The sequence below is a fragment of the Theobroma cacao genome, chromosome 10 (genome assembly GCF_053813885.1).
Source record: "Theobroma cacao isolate CCN51 chromosome 10, ASM5381388v1, whole genome shotgun sequence".
Taxonomy (NCBI): Eukaryota; Viridiplantae; Streptophyta; class Magnoliopsida; order Malvales; family Malvaceae; genus Theobroma; species Theobroma cacao.
The window spans coordinates 4,632,231-4,651,583 of NC_142648.1; the positions used below are offsets into that span (position 1 = coordinate 4,632,231).

Sequence of the window (19,353 nt, forward strand, 5' to 3'; positions counted from 1 at the left end):
ATCCAAGTAAAATTTAAATTTTTATACTAAGTATTTGTTTGATTTGATTTTTTTTCAATTTATTTATTTTTTAAAAGAAAATATTAATATTTAAAAATAAAACTTTAAAGAAGAGCTTTCTTCTCTTGTTTTAAAAACACATCTCAAGAAATAATTTCCCTCTCCTCTCTCTTCTTCTGCAAATCATCTTTATCTAACACTCTTCCACCTTTCCTTACAAATACTATTTAAAAAGATAAAATAAAAGACTAGTAACAAAATAAGAAAATTTGAAATTTTTTTATTCTTACAAAGATTAAGAGAAAAATATTCAACATTTAAAGTTATATTCAGTTACCATTTAAAAGTTTTCTCTTTTTTTCGTTAAAGATTTTAATATTAAATATATCGTTTCCTTTTCTCTCTACTTTTTTGAAGAATTGAAACATTATGTTCCGATTGCTTAGTAGATCAATAAAAATTTAATACTATTATTACTATATAAAATTTAAGAGTTATTCTGTTTCTGTATGAATTTATTTGATTTTAAGTAAAATATCCATATCAATAAATTTTAATCAAAATTACACAAAGCTACACTTCACTCCAAATGTTTAAACGACGTTAATATTAAATATAAAATGTTTAAAATGTTCAATTTGTCATTATTTTCTTTCTCTCAAGCTAATTGGCAACGTCCCTTACACCGAACTACCACCCTACGCTCCCCTAGATCCCTATGAGCACCAAGGCTCCCTTCGATCCGGCTTTCCAAGGGAGCCCCAAATTGGGCTCCTCAAGGGGAGCCCTAACGCTCCCTCAAGGAGCCTCAATCGGGCTCTTTAGGGGAACTTCGGTGCTCCTTGAGAAGCTTGATCAACGCTTTTTTTTTTTTAAATTAATAAAAAATAATACAATAGTAAATTTTAAAATTAATAAAAAATAAAATTATTTTTTTAATATTATCATTATATCAAATTAATAAAAACACTAATGGTTGATTAACGATTTGACTTATATATCTAACGAAAGATATTTTTTTGAGATGGAGTGTCTATTTCGAAAACTAATAGACTTGCTTGAAATTTTGATTAGAACTTAGGAAGAGAGGATATTTTACCTTTAATTTTAACATCTGAAATCGTATATAAGTTTAAAACAGACTTATTCCACTTTGATTTATTAAGTGATTGAATAAAGCATAAATGTCCTTTATGATAATTTTAATTAAAATTAGAGCTTATATAATTTATTTTGCCAAACAACTTCATAATAACTTTTAAGCTAAAAAAAAGTTAAGCCAAACATGCTCTAAGTCAAATAAGTTCTTATAATTAACGATTAATTAATTATCATTAATTAAAATGATATTTGTCATTCTGTAACCACGTGACATTAACGTGGAGGGTGAAAAATGTCACATGATATAACAGCAACATGTCATGTCATTATCCACTATGATATGACAGTATGTCACATTAGCATTACATGACATGGAATGAAAAGTGATATTTTTACTAACAGTCAGTCAACTATTAATTATAAAAGCTTATTTAACTCAAAATAAAAGTATAAATATTTGATTGAATCTAATAAAATAAATTTTTATAAGTAATAGTTAACTAATTATCATTAGTCAAAATAATATTTCTCATTCTATGTTTACGTGGCATTGACATGTTGTTAATGTAAATGGTGAAAAGTATTGCATGATGCTACATCATTATGTAATGTCCTTATCCATTATGATATGTAAGATAAACCTTATTGGGCACCCTCATCCTCAGGACTATTTATTGTTTCATCAACTTAACTTATGAAAGATTGAGAGGTTCGGTTATATTGAATATTGCTAATGATAATGACATATAGAGCTTGATATGGAGTTGGCAGGATTCTAAAAAGATCCGCACCCTTTTTTTTTTTGTATACACAACAAGTTGCTAACAAATAGAGAGAGAGAGAGAGAGAGAGTTAGAAGGAATTTTCCCAATGATTCCTTATGCCCATTATGTAACTTGGAGGAAGAATCGGTTATTCATGCTTTGAGGGATTGTCTTTTGGCTTATACATTATGGATAAGATTGTTGCCACAAAATCAGTAAGGTAGATTCCATTCACTCTCTTTGTTTGATCAGTTTTCTGTCAATTTAAAGAAAAATAAAAATTAGTGAATGGTATTCCTTGGAGCAAGACGCTTGGTGCTGCATGTTGGCTTCTATGGAAATGGAGAAATCTATTCATATTTGAAAATAACAATATTACTATGGCGAGCCGATTGTGTTTCATTCAGAGTTGAACACAAGACGTACATGCTACGAGAACCATTTGTTTGTTATTGTAAATATTGATGGGGCATTTCGACAATCTCTTCAAATGGCAATAGCAGGAGAAGCAATAAGAGACGCACAAGGTGAATGGAAAGGAGGCATCTCAATTAAGTTAGGAAAATGCACAGCTAATAAAGCAAGCTTTGGGGTGTTCATGAAAGGTTCAAGTTGGCATGGGACTTGGGATATAGGAGAATTGATCTCCCAGCTGATAACAAGATGATGGTTCAGGCTATAAAGGCATTATCTCCCCTTCCTTGTTCAAACTCAGAACTTGATTTAGTCAATTCAACAACTCATTCATAGACAGTGAAAGGTAATCACATGTCATGTCTTTAGTGAAGGCAACAGAGTAGCAAACTACATGGCCAATAAAGGTTTTTTTTTTTTTTTAAGGGGCCAATAAAGGTTTCTTGTTGGATAATAAATTAGTACCTTGTGATAATCCTCCTCTGGACTTTCAAGATTTATTCTATGATGTTGTTAGCTTCATTAGGTTTAAAATTATTATAGTTTTGAGATGACAAAAGTGATCAAAATTACTTCAATGATTTTTGAACTTCTTTGAGTAATCCTTGAACTTGTTTGAATGATTTTTGAAATTATTTGAAAATGTTTATGAACTTAATTTATTAATGTTAAAAACTCTCATACATTTGCTTTTAAAGTGCATAAGTGTTTCCATGTGAAAAATAATCTAAACTGTTTAAATGATCTTTGAACTTGTTTGAATAATTTTTAAAGTTGTTTAAATGAGTTTTTGAACTTGTTTGAATAGTTTTTTAAACTTTTTTAAATAAGTTTTGAAGTGCCTAAGTGTTTCCATGTAAAAAGTTTCAAAATTACTTGAATGAGTTTTGAAAATTGCTTTAATGATTTTCGAACTTGTTTGAATAGCTTTTAAACTTGTTTAAATTAGTTTTAAACCTCCCTTACATATGATTTTGAAATGTCTAAGTATTTGGCGTCAAATTGAGTTCAAAAAGAAGAATTTTTTATATTTTAAGCTACAAGTATCGATACTTTGGTCAAAAGTATCGATACATTTAAAATAGAATGATTTTGCCGAAAATGTATGAATATATTTCCAAATGTATGGAAACATTTTAAAATGTATCGATACATTCCAAAATGTATCGATACATGCGGTCTAAAACTAACCGTTACACACGAAAATTAAATGAAAAATGGTTATTTTCTTCATCAAACCTTCTCCAACTATAAAAGGACTTCTCCAACACATTTACAAGTTTAGAAGAGTGTAGAAAAACAATATTTGATCAAGAATCAAATTATATGAAGAAAAAGAAGGAAAAAAAAAAGGAGAAACCAAATTAAAGCAAGTAATTCACATTCTTCCACCAAACTTTTAAGCTTTCTTGTGTTATGATTCCTTTGTGTCAATATTACTATATTTTGTAATCATTTTTATACTCATCATATTCTTCCTACATTGTACTTACTTAGCAAAACCCACTTTCTAAAAGTATCTTTTCCATTCAAAATTGTAAGAGAGAAAAAGGTTGCGTCTTAGTTTTTAAAAAGCATTATGAAGGTTGTGCTTGATCCATAAAAGATATTATATTAAGAGGTTGTGCTTGATCCTTGAAAGACATTGTAAGGGTTATACTTGAACTTTAAAAAATACTTTTCAAAGTAAATTTGAAATTCTTTAGTGAACTAAGGGAGAGAACGTAAGCAAAGAAGCGAAACTTCTATAAAAATATTATGTATTCTTTCTTTATTTTTCACTCCTTGAATTTATGCATTTACATTAAAGAATTTATCAAATTTTTTCTTAATTTGTTTTTTCCTTAATTTACTCTTCAAATTATTGTTGACACACTTTGATAGAAAACCAATTTATAAAAATTATTTTTAGCTTGACTTGATTGGAAGCTTGTGAAAATTTTACACTAGTGCAATTTGCCTTAAAGAGTTAAAAAATTTATTTTCAACTTATTTGATCATTATTTTGCTTAAATTACTTTTGGCATACTTTAAAGTGAAAACAAATTTGAAAAACTTGTCTTCAAACTTGCCTTCATAAAAAGTTTAAACTTATTAAAAAGAATTTTTAAAACTCCAATTCACCCTTTCTTGGATATTTTTCTCATTATTATAGAGCTAACACTTTTAACATATGTATTGGGACTTTGTATAGCAAGTTTGATAAGAATAAAATTTGTTTTTCTTTAAAAAAAATGACAAATAGTATTTTGATTAATAACAACTAATCAAGCATCATGACTTATTTAACTCAAAATAAAAATATAAAAATTTAATTAAAAGTAATAAAATAATAAAGATTCATTTAAATTTTTTTAAATAATTTAAATTTTTTTAAATATTATACTTATATTTTTGATATCGAATAAATAATTCAACGATAAATATATGTATAATTGATTCTCGTATATAAATTTATATTTAAGTTAATAGTAAATTTCAATCCCTGTTTTAATAAAAGAAAGACTTTTTACTTTTATGCACTGTGATTGGATGAGATGATGGGCTGTGAAAGTAGTTTTTTAAAGACATTGTGAGTTATTTAGGTTAAAAATTGAAGAGAATTGTGGCTACAAGCCGACCAAATTCCATTAAAGGTTGAATAAACAGAGTTTGGTAGGTACAACTTGCTGCAGTTATTATTATCTACCTTTAAAGGGATATTTATAAATGCCGACATAAAGATTTTACAAGTGAAGTATGCATACAATATATCACGTGCAAAATGTGCACAATTTGTTGTGTCTACACTTCAAACCAGATCATTTTTACTCGTCACCTACCTTCCTAATCTGATTTCTTTTTCTGCCATTGGCATGCAAGGTTACTCATCACCTGACCATTTCCCAAACCCAGTCAATAACAGTAAGAAAACATACAATGACAATGGTAATGGCAATGGCAGAAATCTATAGATTTCAGCCTTCTCCAAGGGAATGTGTGTTAATGCTAGAGAAGTTAACAGTAGAACTAAACGAAGGTTTTGGTAGTAGCATTGCCTTCTCATATGACAGCAGAACAAAGAGCATTGCCATAGCATTATATTTCAAGACATAAAGAGATAAATCACAATTGGAAGTTTCTGAATCAAAATTTTCTTTATTATTGCTTCTTGACAGCAACTTTCTCTGTTGCAAGTATAACAGTTACATTGTTAAGGAAACAACATGCTTGTTTTCTTTTTCTTTAGCAATGATTTTTTGACCGATCTAATTTGTCAGGAAAATTTTATAAATTTAATTTCCTTGTAAAGGAGAAATATTTAGATAAAAAATTGAAAAGTTGCCTGCTGTGCTATTACTCATGTGGTACACTCGTTTTCAATCATTTCGCGTACTTCATTAACAACCAAATATGCTTTGTGGCCACCAATCACCTCAGCCTGTTTCTTGCTATCCCTCCATAGCTGTAATGCAAACACCATTATTAAGTTAAGAAAAGAAACAACCTAGGACTGCAAACTAACCAAAACATCAAAATTCCGCTTAAGGTCAGCTTGCTGAACAGCTGATTGGGATCATTCACAAATTAATTCAACCAATCTTGAGAAACCTGCTTCTTAAAATTTTCTTTAGAAATCAAGCGACTCAAGTTGGACCCAATATTGCAGTAAGTTGACAATGTCCAGCTTGATTAGCCATACACAACTCAACTTGGCTTAATTACGACCCTCAGAAATAATGTTTCTCAAAGAAATGAAACTAACCTGTATAGTTGGCATTTTCTGCAGTGTTGTAGTCAACGGCATTGAAACATGTAAAAAAGGTATAATTAAGTCAATTATAATTGCATCACTATATTACTAATTAAAATCACGCATGGAAATACTAAAGATCCTACAAACTCATAGCGGGAAAGTGTAAAAGCAAAATGAGGAAATGTCAAAGAACATTCAAGGATATGAATAAGATCATTGTATTTGCAACATCATTTCTAAAATGTTAGTATTTTTCCCTGTCTCTTTGAGAGCTGGTATAAAAACAGTTGTAGGATATACAGCTTCAGAATCTAAGCTTTCATGACATTGAAATTGGTACTAATCCAGTGGAGACTATCAAGGAACTAACAGAGCTCACAGGCAGCAAGCCATTGCCAGGATCTAACCAAGCCATCTGTTATCGTGTAACGATAAAAATAAATAATTCCATAATAAGTCTCTAACAGACAAGGATGTCCCAATTATTCTTGAGAAGAACTAGAGAAAGTTTCAGAATCTTCAGTTTAAGGCGAAGGAATCTCAATTACTACTCATTTCTTAGCTAATTGATTCATAATACATTTCTGCATGCCTTAAAGTTAACAATTCATATCCCAACTAAAGTGTACCGACTCTTCTAAGAGACAGATAGAGAAACCAGTTTGGGAGGATCAGAAAGAGGTAGAGAGGAATGATGGGAAATTATAGTAAGAGGGAAAAACCAGACTGATTCCTGTAAAAACTTTGTCACAGCTTCATACTACTCCTGTTTAGAAATTAGATCTTGTCCCATCCTGACAGAAGAATTTGAAGAGAGAGAATGCCATTATACATGGAAGTAGTTCAGTTGAGTCACAATGTTATTTCAATCACGTTCTATACAGAAGACCTAAAGCAGAAAGATTTAGAACACTACGAAGTGGTAAATCTGGCAGCATATGAAAATTGAAACTACAACTTGCCAATGTCCACTCAGTATATATAGGCTTAGTTAGGTTATTGTACCCAAGGGACTGAACCACAAGTTTGGCAAACATGTTTTCAAAATTACAGGCGATTGCTATTCTATATTCTTACATTATGCAAAAGATTGAATGATTAGCTGCCATTAAAGTACAAAACACATAGTTGTATTGACTATTTGAAAGTCCAACATAAAATTATTAAGCTGACAAATTGCTGAAGCAAATGTACTTTGTAGGGTTATGGGACACTTACCGTGACTCCAGCGCGAGCAACAAGGTTGTGTGGAACTGTATTTACATCTACACGGTAAAACCTTAATCTACACAAAATATTCAAAACAAAAATTACTAACCTTAATCACCAAGCCAGCTTGCTCAATATCATATGCCAACAATTTCACAAAACAAACAAACCTACATAGATATAAACTTTTTTGATACACATACAAACATGATGGCAACAATCTAACATAAATTTTAGCCATTGGGTTATCTAAGAATGCACGACCAACAAATAAATGGAAAGTCAAATGTGAAGCATTTCTGTATCCTGAGGATTAAAAACTGCAGATTGAACACTCAAATCGAAGGCATCAGCATGCAACAAATTTGTATAAAGATGCAAAAGTCTAAAACAGCCCAGTTAGCTGCTTGGAGATTCCCGCTCTGCTCCTCATACTTTAATGGGAAAAAAGGTTTCCAGATTCATCAGCCAGCTGCAGAGATAACATAATGAAAGTACTAATTGCAAGCTTTTGAGTCTATCTAACGAGCGGGAGCATTGGTTCATAGTTAGATATCATTTGCATAAGATGAAGGAAAACAATGGAATGATGTGCTCAAATAAATCAAAAGCTCCAAGTTCAAAACCCTTATTTTACAAAGGAAGAATTGACATGAGACTTGAAAAGATGTTGCTCAGCTGCATCCACTATCATGTCAAGATTTTAGCATATGTGGCAAGGAGGATTAGTGACGAGAGCCGAGATTATGGATGTCATGAAATGTCCATTTCCTCCAAACTAGCTGCTAACAAATGTTGAATTCTTTTGTTTGCTATTTTCGAGGAAGGATCCAAAAGCATCTTTTTTCACTAAATGAGCAGAGAGAGGACTTGGTGTGAATGAATTGGCGTAAAAGATTCATGTGGTTCCCCTAATTACTTTCAAATTAAGGTCAAACCTGGGAGATTTCATTCTCTGATGAAATGTTGCTTATGCATTTCACAATGAGATGCGTGAAGTTGATCTCTAGGCAGCTATGGACTTATGCAAAAAACTCTACATGTATACTCTGTTTTGATAGGTGAATAACTTGATGACAACAAAAAGGTTGATAAACCAAATATACATGGAGGAAAGAAGCTGAAAGTATACTGGAATGATCTGAGAAATAACAAGGAAATTACACTAAGTTCATTGCGACACACAGGTTTCATTGGATCAGAGATGTAAAAAGAAACCTGGCTAACCTTGGATAGTATTCAGCTGCCAACTTTTCCAGTTTTGGTTTCAAATATATACATTTTCTGCACCAGCTTGCCATCCTAAAAGTTCAAAAAACTTTCTTTTACAATCAAACTCAATATAAGCATTCTTTAGGGAAGTAAAACAAAAGACTTTATTATCTTCATTTAATCCCATATCCACTAGAAAACAAAAATATTACAATAAAACAAGTTGATCTTCATTCTGTAAACACAATAAGCTTTTTGTACATTAATTCCCCCCCCCCCCCCCCCCCCCCCCCCCCAACTCACACACACACACACACACATATGAGAAAAGACCTACTGGTTGGTTTTAAGATAACAATTTTGCTTTGAACAATAATACCTACATCTAAGCTTCACCAACATCACAAACAAGAACTAAAGATTGAATATAGCAACAAATTCTCCATGCAATTTGAATCAATTACAACCAACTAAAAAAGCCTGCTTGTTTCCGGTCTCATATAAATTAGGTCATATAACTGGGTCTCCAAAGGCAGAATATCTCCAACTTATAATCTAGTTCCCTTTCCTTCACTTCCTCAGGAACCAAACCACAAAAAAGTAATTAATCTCATAAAATGGAAAAAGATGTCTCCAAAGTGACACCTCACGTTTAGGACTAGAGACTCCAACACGAAGTCTCCAGTTTAAATCTTGGGAATGGCAGGTGAGGTTTATGAGACAAGGAATGGCTACCTCAGTTGTGTAACCCAATGCTCAATGCGTCTCCATAAATACAAAAATATCAAATGGGAATGAGAAATGGTTTTAAGTGTTGACCTTTTCCTGCCAAGTTAACTCAATTTCTCAGAGACCAAAAATAAACAAGAGTCCCAAATTCAACAAACAACAAAAAGTAAACAAAAACATATCAAATCAAAACAAACCAAAGAAATCATAATATAACCTACCCAGAAACACACATACCAAAGTATAATCAAAGACTCCTCAAGTTGTTGAGCCTCAGCAATAACTCTATCAAACTGACTCTCACTGCATATTTGCTGCAACTCAACAGCCAATGGCGCATCATCCAACTCTTCCAAATACTCATCTTTTTTCCAAGCATTAAAGATTCCAAATTTCCCTCCGAACCTATTAATTCTCTCACTAAAACTCAACGTTTTTCTCTTCAAAGAAAACCCATCAAAGCTTGAACATGGATTTTTCAAAAAGGGTGTTGCGAAACAAGGCAAAGGGTCTCCCGGAAACTTGGAATTTAGCAGAGTTTTCAGGGATGGAGAGAAGCGTAAGGTGAAGGATTCAGAAGTCATTGCAGGGAATGTTTGTGTTTTTTTTTTTTTTTTTTATAAACGGAAAGAAAAAGAGTATAGTATATTTGGTAAAGGTGTAAAAGGTATCAGGTTAAAACCCTGAATAAGAAGAGAAGGAACAGGGAATGGGCTGCTTGATGGGACCGGGAGCCTCAACCTGTTTCAGGATTTTCAAGGAAGATATTTTCGACAGGCCTTTAGAGTTCGTGGAGTCCTATGTTAGATTGAGCAGACATCAATGACCAGTGAATTAAACTGTTTCGGCTGTCGGATTGGGCTTTTCCTTTGTCCGTTTCTGATACACCAAAGAATAGAGGTCCCTTTTTACATAACGAAGGGCCAAAAGTAAAACAAACTCTGATTTTCTTTTCTTGGCCAAAGCAACCTTTGAAATTTAAACAGTGGAAAAGTAAGAGTCCTGTCATATGCCAGAACCATAAACTGGAACTCACTCAGTTGGCCTCCCAACAAAACAGATCCAAGCTATTTTACAGTTCATGGTCTCTCCATCGACGCACAGGGTTACATATTGGTGTGTCAGATACAGATTTCTTAAAGACAAATTTTGTTATTATTGATGATTTTCTATCTCAAGTTTTGATTCAAAGGTTTCACTAACCAAATTAGTTGATACTTTCAGTCATTACCATTTCAGTTTAAATATGAGCTTGTTTGTCAAGCTGGTGAGACCAACAATATTGCTCAATTGCTAGCTTTAAATTTAATCACTCTGAAAAAACAAAACCAAAGAATACATCTGGATGAAATGAATGATAATATATCAGATTATTCTTAAAAGCTTGAAGTATGTCAAGTACCTTGGGAGACGATTTAGTCAAAAGTTTACAAGAAATTCACAATTAAAACAGGAAAGGGAAATGAAATTTTAGGAAGTAAACTACTACATGAAGGAAGTAGCAAGAATCTTTAAGTTAAAATCCACATCCGACTTCAATCACGTAAGCAGTTGGTTTTCAATTCTGCTTAAACGAGTTTGTGTGTAGAGCACTCCTTATGTGTGAAAACGCCTGCCTGGAGTGGAAATGGAGTTGTGGTTGCTATTGGCTTCTAATGGTTCCAAAGAGAGAGGAATCGGTCTCCCCATCATTCTCTATGTTGCTTTGTCAATCCGAAATTTAAGATGAAGCATGTGGAAAATGCTGCAAAGACATTCGGCCTCCTCCTGAAGCCGGTAGTAGACCACTTGAAATTTTCATGGCACATGATCTTGAAAAAAGCAAGCTTCTATGTTAGCCCCAAAACAGAATAAATCTAGATGCAGAAGGAACATAACTAACTGGCAATAATCATAGAAACATTTGAAGGAAAAGGAAGCAAGTGACAAGGCATACCTCAAATACCAAATGGCAGCCTCGAATGCAATGCACAACAATTGAAGATCAGTATTTGCAGGTCTGCATACCTTCTATCCCAAAAAGCAGAAGTCAACTCCGTATTATGGAAACATAACTTTCAGCACTGACCAGAGAAGCATCAATGTTAGCTTGAGTTGTGTTAGACATCAGTGGAGCAATCACAAAAGTATTTGTTCAAGTTACAGAATTTGTTCTAATTGTAACCGTGTGCTAATGACTGAACCTAGTCTGTATAGCATGTTCAATTTCAAAATAGTATGAAATTTCTTGAAAAAGGACCTTCAAAAGTTTGATAATAATAATTAGCTACTGGCACGAGTTACCCGCATTTGATTTGTTGTAGGTCCTTTAGTGGAAGAGCCAGAGAAAAATATACCGGATAAGATATCTGCTAAGAATGTGGTGAAATACTTTTAATTGGCTATTAAGAATTTAAAGAGAACCAATAAATAACAAGTAATGAGACACGAAGAGTTGTGAGCCTTTATGATATAGCAAAAAAAAACATCTTTATAGAGTAAACCCCCATAAAGCATAAAGTCAACCTGCCTTCATGAAGTTTTGTGAGTTGCTGAGATCTTCAAAGTCCAAATTCTGATAGTACATCTCAAAAACTTTGAAAACTCTGAAAGGATAATAGAAACACTATTAAAAATAACTAAGCAATTTAGAGTCATCTTTGAGAGGGAAACTAATGAAAATAACAAAGTGATACAACCTCAATAAAAACTTATAAACAAAGGGAACAATGACCTGTCTATGACTATTTCATTTCATCACATGGCTGTCAATTTTCCAACAGAACATGTGAAAGTTAGGTGAAATTCTGTCCACTCTCCCTCTAGAATCCACAAGAAGAACAATTCCTTAATCTGCTGGAAATGAAGCAATTTCAACATCCCTCTTACTGGTATGAAGAGATAACCTAAATGCAACAACATTAAGAGAACATAACAACTTAAATCTTTCACTAATCTGAGAGTTGAGAACACTTTAAATTGCTGTTTTCCAGAAAAAAAAGAAGTGTCATAGTACTGAACTGATGAAACAGAATATATATACTGACTGCTGGCATCTTCTCCATTTGGACAACAACTAATGCTTTATGCAAGTACTTGATGCCATCATTGCCTTTCTCATTTCAGGGAAGGATGCCGATTGCAGCTTAAACATCCAAACAAACATACTATAAAGTCAATGCAAGTATACCATGAGTTCAGAAGTAAAACTAACTAAATGTCCAAAGCAGCTTGAAGCAGAGGACATAATCCACATTTAATGGAGGGCTGTCTGTGAGGGAAGTTTCTGTGTTAGTGACATATAATAATTGATTATTGACAGATAAATTTCTTGATCCATTATGAAAGCTAGAATTGCAAAGGAAAAAAAAAAAAAGCCTACCTGGTTTTCGTCATGTCTGATAATACAGCTCTTCTTTCTTCAACTTTTTAGTTTAGAACAATAAAAGAAATGCATTAAACAGAAAAGGCTAGCCAGTCTTCAGAAAGATTGCAAGAAATTGGAGGTTGATGCCATGCTTGTCGATCACAGTTGCAAACACAAGATTGTTGCAAGAAAACCTCAAATTTCCCTAGAACATAGGATAAAAAACCAGGAAAAAATTCATTAGATAAGTGTCAGCAATGATCAGTATATGCAGGAGTAAACCAAATACACATTATGTGAAAGAAAGTTCTGGAAGTTGTAAATAAACCAAAGGCACATTAAGTTGGGAAAAAATTGAAAATGATGTAGAAATGAAACAAAACAAGATGAGCTTATAGTTGATACAAACAATAAAGAGTGCAAAAGAATACCAGAATGAATTAGGCACCTCTTCATAGGAATGACACTATACTAGTCCTTGAGTTGGGAGTATAGCAATCATTAATTTTCACCTCGTGCAGACCACAAAACAGTCCCTCAAAAGGCAAGGAATCAAATTCAACCAACTCCAATACATGGATTGCTGCAATTTGAAGTTAACCCACACATATTCTCAAGTTTCATTGAGAGGGCAAGATCTCGATTAGCTTAGGACAATCTTAAGTAAAGTTCTTTGAGATGAGCCCCAACATTCTTCATTGTCTTCAGAAAAAACTCATTCCTGCCATTTTAAGTTTCATTAAAACCTTGATGCTTCATTGGAAACAAGTATGTGAGAGAGTGGATTTGAATTTGATTTGTTCATTTTTGTGACAATTACTGTAGTCATTACGTTTAAGAGAGTAAAAAAGGATGTATTTGGAATTCAATTTTCTATCTAGGTATTTTAAATTCACTACATAAGAGATACTTTATAAATCCATATGTTTAACTGTAATTAGAAAACTCATATATTTATGAGTATTATCACATAACTTTTACTAAATTCGAAATCCAAATCCATAGTCTCAAATATATATTCCCAAATGCAATCTAAAATTTCATGGAACCTGGATGGCTTTGTTGCTCAAGGAATGTGATCATGGAAGTTAGAAAACTACTTTGAAAAGGAACAGCTCTCCAAGTTGTTTGAGCAGTCCTTGAACTGAACAAATCATGATAATGAAACTAACCATCTGGTATGAACTAAAGAATATGGTAGTCATTGATTTCATACTATACTAGAGAGGAAGGAGTTGAAATCTGAGCACACCATCATTCCAGCTCTAGGAAGTCCAAATTTGGAGTGAAGTATGCAGAGCTTGATGCGAAGATGTTGATGAAAACGTTCATGCAATTAATTCTACTTAGAAAAATGAGGCCCTGTTGCTCCAGTCTGAAGCAAATCATGCAAGAGGAACATCATTTGGGTGGGAATCAGTGATTAGAATTTGAAACTACGAGTCAAAAGAAGGAAGCTAGCAGGCTATAAAAAAATTTGCAGCAAATTAAGCATGTGATCCCTAGTGTTATGAAAGAAATAGAGAATTTGGCATTAGAATGCAAGAAAAGATAACCTTTTCTCTTTCTTTTTCTATTTTGCTTTTCATGAAGAACTTAATCCAACAATTAATAAAATTGTTACAAGAACAAGAGCATAATGCATTGTCAACAAAATGGTGGAAAAAAAAAATAACACACAATTCGTAAGTATTACTCTCACAAACAAAAAAAAAATATAAGGAAAAAAATGAGAACACAGTACACAAACCTCAATCAATTAAAAATTTTTGAAAGAAAAATAAAAAAATAAATATGTAAAATAAAAGTTAGTGAAATTAAATGAAAATGAATGAAGTACCTGAGTCAGACTGCGTTGATCAGGCCAAAGGACTACTTGAGACATTTATAGTCCTGCTACATAATGACTTGTCCGTCAATCTCAATGACAGGGATGTGGGAAATCTTTGGCCAATCTTTACGTTCCTTCTTTTTGCAATTTCTTCCAGCAACGGACAATTTGTAAGCCATAAAGAAGAAAGGGAGATAGAAAGCCTCTTTGCTGGCATCAATTGGAGCTTTGGACAGTCCGAGATAACCAATGTGCGAAGAGATGTGAGGTGCTGAGAGCCCTTCTAGTCCAAAAACTGATTTGGAAGACGCCATATGTGAAAATGGGTAAGAGTAGAGGGCAGCAAATGTTCATCTGGAAAGGACACCATATCTTCTGCATCCCAGATTGAGAAGCTCGCAAGTGAAGGGAGTATTTTCAAACCCCAATCCTTCCTGCCCTAGAAATGTTCTAGTGGATGATAACTGATGCAATTCATGCGTAAGCATTCAAGGGATGTATACAAGAGGATTTTGCAATATATGATTCTGTTTTTTCCTCTTTATAAAGAAAATAAATTAAACAAATGATAGATAAAAAAAACAACACATTTCATGACTAAACTATGCAAACATCAAAGATAAGGAAAACTTTGCGAACACCACTAACGAACACACACCCAAAAGGGAAAAATGAAGACACTACACAAATCGGAATTAATTAAGAATTTTTTTTAAAAGAAAAATCATTAAATAAACAAGTAGCGTATATAAAGAATGGACAAGGGCTAGTGAAATTAAATGCAAATGACTGGATCGAGTACCTGAGTGAGATTGCATCAATTATGCCAAAGGGCCTCTTTCACAATGAATTCATTCTCAATGGAAATGATAGGAATGGAAAGCCTCTTCACCGGCATGGATTGGAGCTCTGGACATCCAGAGATATGCAATTCGCGAAGACAGCTGAGGTGTTGAAAGCCCTTGTAGTCCAAAAACTTAAGATTTGGAAGATTGAATATGTAAATTTTGGTAAGAGTTGAGGGCAGCAGATATTCATCTGGAAAAGACTCTATCTCTTCTGCATCATCCATTTGGAAGGTTGTAAGTGAAGGGAGTCTTTCCAAACCCCAATCCTTCCTGCCCGCAATTAGCTTTTCACTTCTTCCGATTGTAATATCTTTTAATTTGGAGGGTAAACCATCCTTTGGAAATGACTCAATTCCTGGACAATTGAATATTGTCAAATCCTCAAGGGATGGTAAGAGGGATTGCATTTGCACAGGCAATGACTTCAAAATTTTGCAATTAAAAAGCCTAAGTGTTGTCAGATTGGTGGCAGATAATCCCTCATCGGGAAAAGATATAAAATTAGGGCAGGTCTCGATTTTCAAAAAATTGAGACATGCGAGATGTTGGTGAGGGCCCTCTGATGCACCAATCGACTTCAAGCCTTTGCATGACCTGATACGGAGACGATTTAGCTTATGGAATGATCCTATTGAGAAAGATTCTAGTGGATGATTGCTGTTGCCTGATATTTCTAAGCATTCAAGGGATGTATACGAAAGGATTTTGGAACAATCCAACGCATCACAGTTATGGATGCCCAATTCCTTTAGCATAGTTGGTAGACTACCTTCAGGAAGAGATTTGAGTCCATAACAAAACCCCATTTCCAACTTTTCAAGATGAGTGCAGTGGCGCACCATCTGCTCCAATATGGAATCATTGATATTCGAATCATAGATCTTCAAATTGCGAAGCCCACAAGGCAATGGCTCCAATTGCAATGCATCACACTGGTTTAAGTAAAGTTCAGACATGCTTGGTGCCCTTGGAAGCAAGCCTCCAAGCTTCTCACATCTCACAATTGTAAGTTTCAATAAAGAAGGGAGGTGTTTGGGCAAAGACTTGGTTAACTTGGGACAATCTTCTATGTATAACTCTTGGAGAAGACAGAAAGCTCCGTCTTTCAAACAAAACCATTCTTCCCACTCTGACATATCTGCGAATCTTAGAATTTCAAGAGATCCAAATGGTTTACTCGAAGCATCACCCTTCCCATAGAACTCATCACCCACTGTTACTACTTCAGAAAACCCACTAATGGAGAGAGATTTCAAAGCTGATAATTGCCCCAGCGGCGGCAAGAAGAAGCAATATATACAATCTCTCAATTGCAAAGATACTAAATTTGAGAAGGATGAATGGCCCACCAATTCTGGAAATCTTGTACCTCTATAAAACTCAAACGCAAGGTGCTCCAAGTTTGTGTGAGGCTCCAGTTGCTCGAGTAATTCTCTATCATGCATTGAATCATCATTGGTATAACAACAATTACTCCACTTCAACTCCAACTCCTTGAGGTTGATCTTCTCCTTCAAATTGGCATCTTTGGCATCCCTATGGCAAACAACATTTTGTAAATTTGAAATGGCAAGTGTTCCACGTAGATTCTTGAGCTTTCTCAACTCACTAATGCTTGAACCATTTCCCTCACCTAAAACAAAATCTGTTAATGTTCGAAGATCTTTCAATTTATCCATTCCCGGTGGCATCCTTACTAACTTGGTACCCTTGATATCAAGATGATGCATGTTGATCAATCTTCCCATGTCTTCAGGCAACTCAACAAGGTAATGACATCCAAACAATATTATTGTTTGCAAATTATACAATGTAATCAAAGAGTTTGGCAACATTTCAATTGAAGTACAAGAGAGATCTAAATAACGCAAATGCTTTAATTTTCCAATTTCTTCATTGATATTTTCATAGTTAGCCAAAGAAAGCAGTCGTAAGGATCTTGATTTTAGTAAGAAGTCATCCATTATCACATTGGTAACCCAACAACGCAGTTGCAGTGACTTTATAGCTAAAAATGTACGTAAACTTTTAATTTCACATAAAGCCTCAAATTTTTTAAGTACATCATATTTTTCCGGGATATTGGATAAATGACGGATCTTTTTTCTTATTTCACTTGAACACTTACCTTCCAATCTATAAGAGAATTTTCCCGATACAGATTTAAATTAAGTCATGCATGACAAAGCAAGATTTATTCCCACTTAATTGTTGAAAAAATGACCTGGATGTTAAATCTTCGAAGTACTCACTACCTCGCAATTCCTCCATATTTACATTTTCTCCCTAGTATGCTAAAAGATCTTCAGCCATCCACAACCGAACGAGTTCTTCCTTTTGAAATTCATAATCTTTTGAATAACATGCAAAGCAACGCTTTAAATGGGAAGGAAGATAATAATAACTTAATCTGAGTGCTGGAAGAATATCATCCGTTATGTCCCACAAATTGCTGTTTAATACTTTATTCCAATCCTCAACATCTAATCTACAACGCAGAAGACCGGCAAGTGCTTTCACTGCTAGAGGCAGGCCTTTGCATCTTTTGACAATTCCTTCACCGATTGCCTTCAAATTTGGATGCAAGCTTGGGCTTGTATTAACAAATGCCTGTTTTGCAAATAACAACCAACAATCCTCATCAGACAACTCATTGAGATGATAAGTTGGAACAGTCCCCATAGTGCGTGCAACCTCTTGATTACGTGTTGTTACAATAATCTTGCTATTTTTTGCCCCAAAATTGGAAGGACTTCTCAACTCTTCCCAATCAACATATTTCTCGTTTCAAACATCGTCCAAAACAAATAGAAACCTCTTTCCCAATAGCTTCTCCTTCCATTGAAGTTGAAGCTGATTTAGGTTCTGACTATCATCACTGCTAGCAGTGATTTCTTCAAGCATGGTTTTGGTTACCCTTAAAGCATCAAATTTATCTGAAACACACACCCATGCTTTGACGTCAAACCATTTCTCCACGCTCTTGTCATTGTAGATGAATTGTGCAAGGGTGGTTTTACCAACCCCTCCCATACCCACTATTGAAATCACATCGATCTGATTTGCACTTGCATATTCTGGGTTCAGAAACTCCATGATCGCTTCTTTTTCATCATGTCTACCATAAACACCCGATTCATCCACCAGAGAAGTTGCAAATGGTCTTTGAAATGACTTTTCTCCTCTACTTTCTTTCAAACCCAGGATGTCTTTTTGGTTGACTAAACATTCTAGTCTCTCAAGGATTTCTTCTAGTTTTGATCCCATTCCCCTATTGAAAGGATTGAGAGAAGAGATAAAGCTACATACCTGCTTTGCAGTACTAGTTTGATCCTCGGATTCCATCCTGCTTCGAAGAGCTTCGGTAGCGATCTCATCAAGGAGGTCCTCCGCATCATAAACAGCATCTTTGAGCTCATCAATCCAGCTTCTCACATTTGGGTTCGTGATTTGCTTATTTTCAGCATCATCCAGCACTGCTTTAACTGACATCAATGCTGGTTTCAGTTTCTTCAGCAGCACATCTTCAAGTTTCTTTCCCTTAAAAAGATTCAAAACATCCGGAGAAGCAATCCTGTCGACCAGCACCTCGATGGAAGCAGTGAGAAAAGCTTCACCCACCAAAGCCATTTTTTTTTTTCGGTGATTAAAGAAAGGTTTGAAGAAGACCAAAGGAATTGATTTGCAAAGAATGAAATGAAGAGTGGGTTTACTGAAGCGAAGGCAATGAAGACTTGGCACGCGCAGATTAGGTGAAGTCAATGAAGACTTGAAGGTGAAATGAAAATTTGTTATTTGGATTTCCTTTCATTTATTTTTTTAAAATAAAAAATAAAAAATGTGTATAACATAAAAAAATAAGGTAAAATAATCAAATATGAAGAAGAGATTTTTAAATTATTTTGTGTGTTTTTTAAGAAGCAAAGAGATATTTAAAAATATAAATATATGTTTCATACAGGCACATCTATTTGTATAAATATTATTTAATTATCTTTAAATATCTTTAAAATATATTAATTATATATTATTAATTTAATTAAATTGCAAGACCAATCAAGGCTTGAAAAGATTAATGGTAGTTCAATTTTTACTTATAATTCAATTATTAAGAGCTTATTCCTATCAAATTTAAAAACTTTTTCTTCTCTCCCAATGTAAAA

General features: G+C 33.7%; 1 protein-coding gene and 1 pseudogene across 4 annotated transcripts; both read right to left on the minus strand.

Annotated features, from left to right (window-relative positions):
• Window positions 1-5,397: 5,397 nt before the first annotated feature.
• WCRKC2 (WCRKC thioredoxin 2) lies at window positions 5,398-10,022 on the minus strand. Of its 3 annotated transcripts, XR_016028857.1 has the most exons (6): window positions 9,403-10,022; window positions 8,452-8,526; window positions 7,234-7,300; window positions 6,738-6,809; window positions 6,025-6,042; window positions 5,398-5,724 (listed from the first exon to the last, which is right to left on the minus strand). XR_016028857.1 is itself a non-coding variant. In XM_007009853.3 (5 exons), exons 1-5 carry the CDS (start codon window positions 9,747-9,749, stop codon window positions 5,620-5,622), a joined length of 612 nt encoding a protein of 203 aa, XP_007009915.3. In that variant the 5' UTR covers window positions 9,750-9,987; the 3' UTR covers window positions 5,398-5,619. The 3 variants fall into 3 exon arrangements, 1 of the variants encoding a protein (XP_007009915.3); XR_001929642.2 differs by having other exon boundaries at window positions 6,025-6,809; XM_007009853.3 differs by lacking the exon at window positions 6,738-6,809 and having other exon boundaries at window positions 9,403-9,987.
• Window positions 10,023-10,507: 485 nt separating this feature from the next.
• On the minus strand, window positions 10,508-19,016 carry LOC108663789 (putative disease resistance RPP13-like protein 1; annotated as a pseudogene). The gene is made up of 7 exons (XR_016028858.1): window positions 15,231-19,016; window positions 14,352-14,690; window positions 12,943-13,232; window positions 12,192-12,716; window positions 11,879-12,050; window positions 11,102-11,750; window positions 10,508-10,976 (listed from the first exon to the last, which is right to left on the minus strand). The product of XR_016028858.1 is annotated as a putative disease resistance RPP13-like protein 1 (transcript).
• Between the last annotated feature and the right edge of the window lie 337 nt (window positions 19,017-19,353).

What these genes read in the sequence shown, in the direction of transcription:
- WCRKC2 (XM_007009853.3), bottom strand. Translation starts at nt 9,749, where the DNA reads ATGACTTCTGAATCCTTCACCTTACGCTTCTCTCCATCCCTGAAAACT. An exon ending in GAGTCTTTGATTATACTTTG is followed by an intron (nt 8,527 to 9,402) that starts GTATGTGTGTTT and finishes TTGAACTTTTAG; the next exon opens with GATGGCAAGCTGGTGCAGAA. An exon ending in GCAGCTGAATACTATCCAAG is followed by an intron (nt 7,301 to 8,451) that starts GTTAGCCAGGTT and finishes TATTTTGTGTAG; the next exon opens with ATTAAGGTTTTACCGTGTAG.